This window comes from Saccoglossus kowalevskii, chromosome 10, assembly GCF_978046115.1.
Source record: "Saccoglossus kowalevskii chromosome 10, keSacKowa6.1, whole genome shotgun sequence".
Classification (NCBI taxonomy): Eukaryota; Metazoa; Hemichordata; class Enteropneusta; family Harrimaniidae; genus Saccoglossus; species Saccoglossus kowalevskii.
In genome coordinates this window covers 25,716,509-25,731,244 of record NC_140650.1, presented here as the reverse complement: position 1 = coordinate 25,731,244, position 14,736 = coordinate 25,716,509, and the positions used below count along the sequence as shown (strand labels likewise).

The 14,736-nt window shown below is 34.6% G+C and overlaps 1 protein-coding gene across 2 annotated transcripts in view; it reads left to right on the top strand.

Moving 5' to 3' along the window:
• Positions 1-10,452: 10,452 nt before the first annotated feature.
• Positions 10,453-14,736, top strand: part of LOC102802622 (uncharacterized) — a 64,489-nt gene continuing 60,205 nt past the window's right edge. For both annotated transcript variants that reach the window (XM_006815495.3, XM_085504424.1), the window contains exon 1: positions 10,453-10,829. In XM_006815495.3, coding sequence (XP_006815558.1) covers positions 10,573-10,829 — 257 coding nt within the window. In that variant the 5' untranslated portion in view covers positions 10,453-10,572. The remainder of the gene's footprint in view (positions 10,830-14,736) is intronic.

The following is a 14,736-nucleotide window of genomic DNA, read 5'->3' as shown; positions in this document are numbered from 1 at the left end:
AGGTCAAATACTGGAAAGTCTTTTAAAAGTGTAATTTAATTCTTGAACCATCATACAGGCTAACAATTTAATAATTTAATTTAACAATTTAAAAACAATTTTAGGCTCTTTATCAAAAAAATAAAAAATAAATAAGTTATTCTCATCTGATTACACCATGATAAAAAGTAAGGTATTATTCACCCACTTCCTGTACTGCCCTATCCCTCTCATCACACAGGTCAATTTGTCACCTGGACCTTACACCTTTTTTTGTGTGACACATAAGGTAGAGTTGGGAATGTTTGTTTTCTGTTCCACAGGATATTAGGATATTTGGGACAATCCAAACCAATCTCGTATTTTACCTCATCATCATAATAAATTTTGCTGGAGAAGCAAAACGTGTTTTTTTCAATAACAGCGGATTCTGTTTCACTTTGTAGGTTACATTGGTATTAGGAATAGTTTATTGAACCTTTTTTTTTTTCCTGGCTATACTTTTTTTTTTCCTGGCTATACTTTTTTTTTTCCTGGCTATACTTTTTTTTTTCCTGGCTATACTTGCATACACATTCATTATTTCCAGGGAAAAGTGTTTAAAAGTGTAATAATTTAAGGCTGCCTCATAGCTTGCTTTTTTTCTCCCATTTTAGTCTTAGATGATAATAATCAGACTCAGTATAATCACAATGAAACCAAAATAGAGCAACTTAATAATATTTGCTAGAATGCAAAAACAAATTTCAAACTGTATAATTAAAAATTAAATTTGTACAATTTGTATTTTTTGGTTTGTAGAAAACAAATTAAATCTACTGTCAACAATTTTAGAATATTATTATACTGTATATATATTTTGATGAAAAAACACTAACACCGATTTGTTCTAAAATTGTATGTATTGTATACAGGATTATTAAAATTAGACTTATAGACACACCTTCGTCATTTACGAAAGCACATATTCTACTAATAGAGCAAAAATGGTACACATGTCTAGTTATTTTTATGTACCAAAACAATCAGTGCACATTAGAAGAACAATTATTTTCAGCCTATGATTAATCATATTTAAATGTATTCATTAACATAAATTATCAACAGCAGTATTCCATATTCCATCGTTAAATGGAATGGTGGTTGTTTAGTGATACCGGTACTTTTGAAATTACATCTAGATAATATTTCTTTTTTTTTCTTTGAATTTTTAGTTTTTTTTTTTTTTTAGTTTTTTTTTTTGGTATTGTGTCATTGAATTTATAATAAATTTTATTTGTTGAATCATAACATCTTTTCTTTTAATTAATTACTATATTTGCTCTATTAGAAGTGAGTTGTTAAAAGTGTCAGTATAAATCGGTGTCGGCTAAGTGTACATGTACATAAAATCCCTTCCCTCAAAGAGCTTACCACCCCTAAATAGTTTCCCAGTTGGATTAACCCATATATTAAAATATCATAGAGTAAATATTCTTGCTGATAAATTTGATAAACAATCCTACTTTCAGTACTGGGGTTATAGCAATCAAGAGACTGACTTGACAACCGCTCACCCTCTCCAATTTTATTTATTTATGCTTGTGACACAGATTTAAAAAAAAGACAACAAACCCAAATACTACAATCACCGAGACACTCAAAAAGTTACAAGGTTAAGATGAACTTGAAGACACATTACAAACTGCCAAGTTTAATGACTACTTGACATACTGCACAGAATTTTGTACATGTATAGCAGTGAAAATCTCACTTGGGTTCTAAAAACATGGAGACACAATGACTATCAAGAAAACGTTGTTTTAACGAATGCCATGTTTAAAACACAAAAACTTCTAGCAGCAAAAGCAGTTTACAGTATGGAGAATGATGAAGGTTTTTTTTTTGCTTTCTTACTTTGAATGAAAAAAAAAAGATTTGTTTTTGGTACATAAGCTGACTGATTTTCCAGAGGGCAGAATCATATTTGTTTTTACAAATTCCGTTTTCTCACAAGTTTTTCGTCCAGGGCTTCAATCAATTATGATCAATCAATTATAAGGTGAAGTTCAGAAAGTAATTACATCGATGAATGTTTTTTATGTTTATAAAATATTAAACCTGTACCCTGGATGACTCCGTGCTTCATTCAAATTCAAAGAATACACATTCATTGGATATAATTAAAAGACATTTGGTAATGCTCGTTACCCATGACGCATTACAGGTTACACTCAATCATTGGCTGATTCACTGCCATGCATGTATTGTGATTGGTCAAGTTGTTTTCAACTGTCATTTAAAATTTATAAAAAGTTTATAAATATTTTAAATAAAAAAAACATTCATGCTTTCATGGAATTCACTGTAGTCTTAATACAATAATTTTGTTTTGTGTACAAGTCCAGCACAGCTATCCAAAACATATTTGCAGAAACCCCCCCACCTCTATGAATCAAATTTTATATATATATATATATATATATATATATATATATATATATATATATATATATATATATATATATATATATATTTTTAAAAACAAACCCATTAAATTTATTTTTAATTGATTCACTTTTGCAACCTTTCAAAGAATAACCTTTTAAATTGTGTTTGCTTTTGTGAATTCAAAATCTGTAAAAAAAAAATATCATAATTTTAAGTCTGTTTAGTTCAAAATGAAAAAAAAAGAGGATTAATCTTTATGATCTCAATAAAAATGATAATCCGAGGAACATTAAGAGCAGAGGTTTTAGACCACCTGTTCAACAGCTTTTCCAGGAAACAATTCTTGCCAATTGATATATTTAGTTATTACAAAATGAAAGGCAATATCGTGTAAAAAAAAACAGGCCAGTTGAATGTGGTGTCAATTTTTCAGACCACATATATGAAATGCATATACTTACACATGGCTCTAAAATGGTATGTGTGTACGCGTGTATTGAATATTCTACTTACATTGGTGCGACAACGCCCTCTGCGTTGCTTACTCGATGTAAACTAAAACTGTTTGTAGTAGTTGCTTGAATGTAGGTGTATTTAAATGATAGTTTTCGTGAGTATCAAATTAAATACTATCAGTATATATCCACCGTCAGTCAGGAAAGTTTGCATGCAAGAACGGTTCCGTCTTGTCTGATGTGGGTTCATCGAGAGGGCATATGAGCGCTGCACAACCTTGATCTGTAGCGGGCGCTAGAACGATAATAATGTACGTGTGTTTCAGCGCGGTGGTTCAGCGTCTGCTTTCATAGTATAATACGTTTAATGGTTACCACTAGAAATGCTCAAAACGTCCAGAAATTTCAGATGGACATCAATGAAAATTACTTTACACTTAATACAAAGGGGACAATCAGTACTTTGTTATCTACGAAAAACGTATACTAGTATATATTGTGACGAAAATTCGTGTTACCTGTTTGTGTAGTGATGAATGAATTGAGTCTCATAATTGTGTGGAGTTGGAAACGACATGTGGGCCCAATTGAAGGAGAACTGTTAAAACCAATTAGGTCATACATGTAAATGGGTTAAAACGATGACGTCATATTTATTCAGGATCACGAAGAGATCCTTGTCAGTACAGTTGGAAATACAATTGCTGACCAACGCTATTGTGACGTGGGATTGGTCCATTTTCGGGGCGGGTTAATTAGGACTCCTTAAAAATATTTTATGATGTAATCTGGACGGATTGGTTTCCTGATATTAACTAACAGAAACGTATACAGCAAGAATTGGTAGTTTAGACCATATATAAGTGAGTGCTCGCAGTGTAGAATCAATCAGATTAGCTTCGTCTACTCATGGAGCTATCTTTTTTTAGCTCCATGGTCTACTTGACTCACATCCCCCCCCCCACTCCCTATATATTAGGGGGGGCTATGCTTGTTCCTTCATTTTTTTGACCCCCCCCCCATCTAGGGAAAAGAAGAAAATTTACCCCCCCCCCTTTCACGGGCTTTTCCGATGAATTTCACCCCCTATTTAGGGAACTTTTCAGTCTAGAACTCCTTTTAAACCCCCCTTTTTGTATATCTCGAGAAGTGTTTTGAAATACACCCCCTGTTTTGAGAATCTCGGGAAAACAAGCAAAAAATACCCCCTTTTCTACGATTTTCTCGGGAAAATGTTCCCGAGACAGATCGTCAAAAAGTACCCCCTTTCCCGAGAAAATGGGAACGCGCATGCGGCCCCTTATGGATCCTGAGTGGGGGGCCGGGACTTACATGTCCAGCTCATGATATGTATTACTGACGTGGATACAAGACGACTGAATTACGTGAAATAAAGACGCGATCCACCGAGTCCCAACTTGGAAATGGACAGAGAGGCTGTCCTGTATATCGCAGTATATCGCAGTATATCGACTCGTGAAAAAAGTGTTGACAAGTTTCAAATCTCGCAGAATAAAGGACACAAATGACGAATCAAAATAGACACAAGTAGAGCTACGCCCCCCCCCAGATACGCTGTTATAAGACCCAGGAAATCCAGTATCCGACGACAACGGAGAACACATGTGATGTAGTGATTGATCTAATCTTTTCTTTCTCAACTTCACTCAAGTGTAATTCATATACTAGTATCCTGAATTGATTTCTGTCTATTGAAGATATACCGCCATCTACGTTCATACCTCATATGCTGGAAATAATCTCCCTTTACAAGTTGCGGAGATAAACGTTCTCCAAACAACCTCACTTCTTCATTAAAGCGAAGCACAGAGACGTCTACTAGACTGTTCACACTATCAATAATTAAGATTGGTATTCTGCCTGGCTATAAGACAAGTGCAATATTGATTTTGCTACAATATAATGTGAACAACATATTGTAAGTATAGTTTTATAATCTCAAAACTCAAATTCTACATTACCAGAATGTATCGGATAGTGACATTATAATACCTGTGTAATATCGTGTAATAACATTTGTTGTCCTTCATTCTCTGACCGTGGAGACACTAGTATTATTCTCTTAAAGCGCGGTGGTCGTCGCACAGCGCGTGTTCGAATTTCATGTAAATAAACAATGTATTTTACACGCTTTGTATACGTCGCTATGAGTCCCATATCGAACAGGACGCGGCACGACGACTACCGCTCTTTAAGTGGCGTGATTTTTTCTCGTCTTATTTTATTATATATAATCGTTGTTTTTATAATATTGGAAACAGACAACACACTTCAATTTACGAACATGTGATAAATATACTCAGAATTAATTAAAACAACACATTGCTATGAACACATACCGTACATAAGACCGACCCGTTGACCCCCTAACTCAATGAATAGGTGAGGTCAAACGCAATAGACTTGGAAGGGAATAAAACACGATGTGATGGGGTATGTAAGCATTGTAATGACGGAAAGGAGGATGTTTATCACTTTTTATTTCTTTGCAAATCAACTAACCATTTGAGAAGTAATTGAGAGCTATTCAGCACTGACCAATACAATAGTGGAATGTGGCGGAGAACCAACTGTTGTAGATAGATTTTTCTCAGGTGGAATTAATTTCAAATTTAATTTTAATTACAAATCAGTTTAAACGGAAAAATGACATAATTTATTTGTATTTGATTTGACATATACATATATATGCTTATTCATTTTCTGTGAGTAATTTTATAAAATATTACGTGAGCCAATGGGTATGAGTACGACTTACGCGCTTACTTGTACAAGATATTTTTTTTTCAATAAAATAAAAACACCAATGTATGTAGCATGCCTTAGGGAGCTATTCGTGTGATTTTCAAAAAAAAAATGTGAAAAGTGCTCAAAAAACTATTCTGCTACCTTAAATGCAAACACACAGTTGTATAGAATTTCTATACATCCAACTTGTTAAGTCCGCCCTCTATCGTTAATATTGATATGGAATTACTATAAGTTATGGATAGAGGGCGGTACACTATTATTACATTCATAGTAGTATCATAAATACATCATGTCATGGAGAGGTGAATTGTTGACATTGGAATACAACTGTAAGTACATGCCCGCCCAGTTACTCAATTACTGTATCAGCGATGAATTGAGACCGGAACCAGTACAATTATGTATACAATTTAAATATACTTAATTTCCACAAAATATTTAAATATTTCAGAACAAATTTGGGACAATCTGTTGCCTTGATTTCATACAACACCATCTTCAAAGATTACCAAGTGTTTCACAAAACAAAATAGTTGTCATTGTCAGGCGAACTTCCATAAAACAAATCAGGTTACCTCTGCTTTTTCTCCTTACAGGTGAAACCTATCAACATAAGTTAGGTTCACTTTTTACCAATGGATTTTATGAAATGATTCTTGGTCTATCACCGCTCATACCAATTTAGGGATTAGATCAATAAGGCACATATGCGCGCTAGTGGACTGTTTTTGTCAGAATTAAAAATAAATGAACGAAAAATTAAAACGTATATTTATGATAAACTTAAAACCGCACGCGCATAGATTTTTGAAAACAAATCGATCAGGAACAGTATCAGATTATAAACTATATTTGTTGTTAAATGAAACTAAATCACACATGTTTGGTAAAGGAAATCAAATGAAATACCCCAACACCATATTAAAAATAGAAATATAGCTACAATCATGCATTTGTATATTAGTAATGAATTACCCATACACCATATCGGTCCCAGTGATGACTCTATAGTCAGTTAGTACCATGAATATAAATTGCATTCATCGTATTAGACATAGAAGGTGACCAGTCTACGGTGATAAGACATACACGTGTGCGTCTCCAAGGCAGGTAGAGATAGCCGTTTTACATTGAAATCAGCTTACTAATACTCACCGGTGTACACCAGTGAACACGCCCACTTCTTGCGTCAAAAAAACAGTTTTCAAAGGGCGGTAGTCGTAGATATATGAGTCTCATATAAACAAAGATGGTGACTTTAACCTTTGCACAGATCAACGAGTACAAACTGAGACGTTACCAAGCTTTTATTATGTATTTTTAGGTGGTTGGAAGGTATCGAAGGAGTCACCGGCGGTAATCAGGGCAAGTTGCTCCCAGGTCAAACTTCATACTTGTGATTTCCATTTGAAGAGCGCATTGAATTGTGGGAAAATCAATATTTATCAACACAAATGTCGCACATGCGCAGCACGACGACCACCGCCCTTTAAGTACTTGTATATTGGTAGGATCACCATGACGATGACGTTGATCGGTATAATTTGCCAAAACATCTAGCTCTGAGTGAATCATATAATGTAGTATACCAATGAACGAGGATGTACGGTGCACCGCACCACATTGGATACGTATTTAAACTACATTTTCGTTATGGTCACGACGCTGGCAAAATAGTATGAAAATAGAACGACAGTTCTTCGACTACGAATGGCGCCCTCATAGATTGTGTTCATCTGTCAAAACGAACGACACGCATTTTATTTAAAAAAATTGGCGTTGAATTTAATTCTACTATAATCAAATACATGTTTCCTTTTTTTGGTAATGCATATGAACAGAGAAGAAAGTGTCCGCCAGTATGTATGCTTGTACTTTACCGGGGTATTTTGAACATTTGCGTTTATCAACATTTGCACATAGCTCCGTAACTGGGCAATTAAACGCACCCATCCTCGTGCCCATATCCTTATCTGATAAATCCCTGTTACATTTTTTTTATATTTCTTTTTCAGATTAAATATATTATACAGAACGAAGAAAATAATGAGACATTACTGGTAAACACACACAAAATAAGTTCAGCTTGATTTTATATAATATTTGTATAATAACACATAAAAATAAAGATAATCAAATAACAAAATAGATAATCATTAATAATGTAATATAGTACGTCAATACATGACAATAGTAAAAAAAAAAAACATTTTAGTGGAAAAAGAATGCCACTAATTTTTCATGAAAGCATTCTACGGTGCAACTTCTTTCAGTAATATATTTTTCTAATTCTTGTATGCTACTAGTAATTACTCCTGCTTCTAAACTGGAGCGTTGTTTTTGCTTCCATGCATAACAAGATCTGCTTGGCAGTGAGAGTGGAGGCTCAACTGCCCCGAAATATAGAAGAATGCAGTTTACGTTAATATATCAACTTTTCATCAGTATTATGAAGTCCGCCATCTTGATTCTCCGGCAAAGGATTATGAGTAAAGTATGACATCATAGCTACTGTTGTGAAAAATTAAGGAAATGGTTTCTTACAAAGGATAACATTTTACCTGACAATTCCCCATTAACGAATGGCGCCCTCATAGTTTGTGTCCATCCGGTTAGTAGATCTCGTACATAGCAAGACCCGACACGTAACACGCAATCCCCAATCACGGTCATATGGGGTATGTTTCGCGGCGTTTTGGGTCCGGGAAGGTATTTTGCTTCGTCTGTCAATGATATATACATCGTCGGTATACAGTCGGACCCTAAGCGAAATCACGGCTATGTGGGCCCATGATGTACATCACCCGGTGCATGTCGAAATTTTAGTGTGGGATTAAAAATACATGTACCTTTTCATCTTCGTTTGTAATGCACGTAGGAGACCTATACAGAAGGGAGGGAGTGCCATACATTTTAATATGTTTTATCAGTGATGTATATCTTTAACGCCCCGGATTAATGCCCACAAATTACCCCGGGCAAAGTATGCATGCATGTTTTTTGAACATTTGTGTTTATTTATTTATTTATTTATTAACACACAACATCCCTCGGAGGGGATGAAAAGGGTTACAAATCAGATATTAGTAAAAGAAAAATAACCACATAAAGAGTAAGGGAACAAAAAGGCATAAAAAAAAAAAGATAATAAGTTGAATACAAGGAATGTATTACTGGCTTAGTTTATGTAGGTGCTGCTGTCTTGTATTAAAACAGTTTTTTAAATATTGCGCTAAAGGAATTGACATTTTCTCGTCACTTAGTAATGATATGAATTTATTTTCATTACTAAATTTGTCAAAATTTGTGTTTATCAACATTGGCACATAGCTCCGTAACTGGGCGATTGAACGCGCCGGTCCTCGTGTCAATACCCATATCTGATAAAAACAAATCCTTTATGTTACAGTTTTATCACTTTGACCGATTTTTTTGGAGCAGTCCAAAGTAACCCCGGGCCTAACAACAATAATAACATGTTATTTCATCCCATACAAAAAAAACCTACTTTCTGCAACAATTACGCAGTGATTCAATCAATAATTTGTGTTGACATTTTGAATAAATGTTGTTTTTACCAATTATTGTTCAGTGGAGCGAGTCATTCTGCGGAATAGTTCACAAAATGTGCTCTTGAAAAGCTTGTGAAGTTTGCAGAATGTTCCGAATCGGAAAGAGTATTTTATTAAATTTGTCAAAGCATAGACCTTTTTCTGTCGACTATGTATGATACTAGTAATGGTGTCCGGCAAATTAAGCGGGGGGGGGGGGTCGTCGTCAAACCTGCACATCTCTTTAGAACTCAATTCCCGTGTAGGTGTTTGCAAAATGTGCCAATTATAATGTCTGGACTAATTCCCCCTCGCTAAAGATAATATTGTAACATGCGAGCGTTATTTTCTCGTGATTTGTTTTCATTCCACCGGATTTATCTCGCCCATATAATACGTATGTACAACATGCACTGGGCACGTGGGTCGTTGCATGAGCCGAACAGGTGATCACATGGACAACTTTGATGACAATTTACAAGACATCTCGTGTATATGAAAATTATATCATTGTTGATTGTACTCAGTTGGCAGCTTATGTGTGTCATCATAGCAGTTACGTACGAAGTTTCAACGAGATTTTTATTTTTTTACAAAAATAGTTGTCAAGACATGATCGGAACTTTGTTAATTATTACATGTTTGCAATGTTTATTTTTACCCTCGAGGTTTTCGTAACAAATACAAATAAATATGTATTCCAAAAGGTTGGATATCATTGTGTTTTACTTGCGTGCGTGTGCGGCCTCGTGACCCCGTCATGACCTATGATCGGGAACCATGCTGCATGGCAATGGAGCATTGTTCGACATACTGGAATAAAAGCACATGCGTTTCATCGAATCTCGTTTTGAAATTACGTGCTTATGTAGACTGTTACTTATTTTCTTCAAAACAAAACAAGAACACAAGCCGTAAATGTGCGAAAATGTCGTTCGCTACTTTTCAGTGGCATACGATAAATTCTACCTAGAAACATACAATATTGCTATTGTCGATTTGATTGGCTGCCCTGATTAATAGTAGTCAAATCCATTATCTCTCCTAGGGGTGAATTAGCAAATCCACTTCATTACCAATTTAGAATAACACTTAATTGACACTATTGAATCAAAAATGCAATCAAAACATATTCTAATAGATCAAAAAAAGCTAATTTGCGATAATTATGATCAATAACATATTGACATTCCGAGACACATTCAGCCCATCTATCTATAAGTCCTGTAAAATAATGGTACATTCCACTTCCGCCTTCACTGTACACTTCATGGCGGATCGCCGGTGAGCAAGTTTTTTCTTTGGTCACGTATTTTTTCGGCGCTTGTTACGGGTGTTTGTCGCCAACAATTACCTTCCAAAATGGTACTTTGACGATAGGAGTAATGACGGGAATCAAGAAAGGGGATCCAAAGGCGGAGCTTGCAACGGAGCAGCCGGATAGTTGTGCTGAGAAGGTACACGCGACGAGTGTTTTTGGACAAAATCGTCGAAACCGGAGCGTGCCGGCTGCTCTTAGCACTATCGCGGACCCGTCCATTGAAGCCTGTCAGGCAGACAAGAAAGGAGGAACGAATGATACTGAGCCATCAGTGGACCCTTCGATAATCAAACTATTCAGTCGAATGACTGTTGGGTTCAGGTAAGCTGCCTTTTCTCAATTTTATCCCTTGTTTTCCGGCGCGCTTTCTTGCAACTGCTATCGCGATGTTTCTTTTTGTACAAGACGTGCACGTTCGAGGCTACTCGTCAGAGAGGGCGCTGTATAAATTATGTCCGGAGTCTGGTCGGTTAATAAGTTTTTAAAACTAAAATTGTACTTTTAACTCTGCGTATTTCATTAATAAAATCACAGTCGTTGAAAATATCATCACTGTTATAAAATGATCACTGTTTAAAAAAAAATATTTGACAAATAAAGTAAGCTATTTTTAAACCCTAAAACAAATATCAGTACAATGTAGCACTTACAATAAACTTTTTCTTACATTATTGCAATGCCTTAACTTAAAAATAGAACTGAATTAACAATAGAATATTTGTCAGCATGTAGAACAGATAAAATGTACACGTATAAAGACAATTGCTTCAACCCCCAACTTCATGCATTACTTCTTTGCAAAATTTGATTGATTTGTTGAATTGAACAAAAAATTCCTAAAATGATTTCAACACAATCATTATAAATAAATCTGTCACTATTATTTTTGTTAACTTATTTGTTAGTCCAGCTCAATCAAACGATTTCATGAGAAATCCATTACATTATTCGTATCATCGTTGTTAAATCCACTTTGATGTGGGTGGCAGTTGCATACCCATGCTGTTTCATGTGTCTACAATTTTTAATCAATGGAATATAAGTGTGACAACGATTAAAGTGCAATGATCGTCGCGCAGCATGTGTTCAAACAATGTATTTACCACATGTACCTTGCTATGGGATCCATATATAATACCACCGCCTCGTAACATTTAAATTCTGGCGTATGAGAATGCATATGCAAAACAAAATCAAAAATTCTTGGATGTGGTTTACAAGTTTACAAAGTTGTGTGTTCAGTTATGACTTTATAGGTTAGATGGTAGTACAAGAATAACTTTGATGACCAACCAGTCTATTGTTGTGGGGATCACCCTTGGTAACATTACTGTTGTTATAAATATTAGATTAATAAATAGACTTGATTACAGACCAGCTGAGTAGCCGAAAGCATGTAATCAGCATTATATACGTAACTATGATGGCTAGTCATGTGGCACATGTTCTAAATCTCAAAATACATATTCACACACTGGACCCCAGTGTCTATGTAAGCGTATATATTGCACTGGTTTTATTATATGAAAGTAGTCACAAGGTCAAGTCCCTCAAGTGTGCTTATACTGCCTATATGTACGTTTTGTATTCACAAATTTATGCTTTCTTGTAAGGCCAGACTTTTATTATCCCTTGTTTTGCGAACCCACCGAATGAACAACAGCCGAAAATGAAATAAAAATAAAATTTTATTTCAGCGTAATTTCTTGCGCCCGCCGACTTGTAAGCGAAAACAATTTGTTAAAAAAATATTATTTTTATCTTCATTTTTTTACCGCCCGCCGCATAACAAATCCAAGTTGTATATAATTGTTACATGTTGTGGTCCTATAGGACATTCCTGTTGCCCAGTAGTACCAGGATATTGTTACTAAGACCCACTTGCCCCATGCTATTTTCTCACAATGACTCGTAATCAACCCAGTTAATAAACAAATGAATGGGCAGTGAAATCCCATGGTGATGTATGCCACAGTAGTTTAGTACTGTGATAATTGTAGCAATTCAATATAGGTCACTGTCAATCATATATTATGATTGCCTTCTTATAAACTATTGTCGTTCGGTCTTTAATTATCTGAGTAAATACATGGTTTTCTGCTGTTTTATTTGTACACACAGTGTCAGCAACTGATAGAATTTATATCTACTGCTAGTACAAGTTATTAAAGCTGTGCATTATTAAAAGCTTATGTTAGTGAAGTTTATTCTCTGGCATATACTATGGTATTTCTGAATTACCTGTACCTTCTGTCATTTTCAATTTATCCTACACTTTATTACATGCAGAAATAATTTGCATAAAAAAAAAATGTTAATCTCTGACATTGTATTTTTGGTTATGATAATTAAGTTACCGTATTTGTTCTATTAGAAGCGCATCTCCAATAAAAATGAATTTATTATGTGTTAGGTCATTGAAATATGTCTGATTTTGACCATGTGATCATTTGCCTATCACTCCCAATCGATACCATTTTGAAAAATTGTAATACTTTAATTTCATAAACACTTGCATTACTGTTTTTAGCGGAGACATTTCTAGCTTGCAGACAATGCCTGAAAACAGTGATTTATATAAATATTTGTTTGTGATCTGTTCATTTTATTGTAGTGGAATTTATGTATTATTTATGGGTCTACTTTAAATAAATCCATCAAAACCATGCTTGCTACTTGTTTTATATGGCTTCTCATTCGACCTGACGAACTTAGGATGATGGCTCCTCGTTTGAATTGACTGTAAATGCATTAATTAATCACTGAGTTGTAATTTCTCTATTTGCTAGTATAATGAAAAACTGACAATAGAAGATATCATTTTCCTGTCAAATTTGTGAACTTTATAAAACTGAGTGAAAATATTCAAAACATCAAATGAAATTAAATGTCATTGAAAATAAATTTTACAGTACTACCCGGTAGTTTGTAAACTGGCTAATTTAAGGTAGCGGGACTATTATTTGCATACTTGTTTTCATCTTCCAGTTGTGACTAAATGACTACAAATAGACCCAGGAAAGTATATATTTTTAGAATTGCCAGACTTCAAGCTTTTCACATGTGTACTAGTATTTTGCATGCCCGTATCTGCATTCTACGACGCATTACTCAATCAAAGGTGAAAAATTACTTTTTCTGTAAAAAAAATAATTACGCATTTATGCTGGCGATAAGAAGTAATTTTTTAACTTTTCCTAGTTGTTCAATAGTCTGGTAAATTGAATGTGTCTGGTCAGTTTTATTCAAGCAACGCGTTTTAAAAAATTGTGTGCTGAATTTCAATTACTGTTTTAGTTGCATTGCCCCCAACTCAAACCACAACTCGTTGGTAAATAATCGATGAAATAGTTTGTCTGGACACATTCAAGTTCCTCTCACTGTCACCTTAAAGCTGTGAAAATTTGGTGTTAATCCGATGATAATAAGTATACGTTATTTTTTGTTAAAGACCTTGTATTTTTAAAAACATAAACTCCTAGAAAACGTCCATGAAGTCACAGCAAAGATTTTCAAGCTTGTTTATCGGCACAATCAATTTGTTCTCCCATCAAGGTCTGTTTTAACATGTGTAGGGACATCCAAATGTGTAAGGCTACTGGAAAAAATAAAGGAATGGGATAGCTATAATTGGATAAATTCGGCATATGAAAACACCAAAATCAATGATTTTTTTCAGTGGCTGTGTGACCTTGTGTCTGACACATTCATATGCAAATGACTAATCTGTGAAACAAATAGGGGCGGAGACAAACCACTCAAATGTTTGGAAACACTAATTGTGTGTCAGATAGCTACTGATAACACATCCTAACATTGCTTTGTCTTGAGTTTATCTTTGAAACTTATAGGCACACAGATTAAACCTGTGTTGTTGATTTTGGAAAACACTACTGAGGCTGCCTTGCTTCCCTTCAGAAAATCTACATTTTAACCAACTTACATGACATTCTATGTTATGTTGACTTTATCACATGAAAGTTTATAGTGCATTTCATCAATTAATAAATAAATGTGAAAATCGTAATTTTCAACACAAATAATAGTCTCGCTACCTTAATGACACAAATTGTCATGAATTTCTCATGGAGTTTTGCTAAATATCAAACATCTGATCACTGTGATCATTATGTAATTGATATACATGTATTATCTGTGTTGTGTTCATAGAACTCTGGTAGTGTGTTCTTGCATTTAAAAGCACAACAGCCATTATCTGTCATTGTAT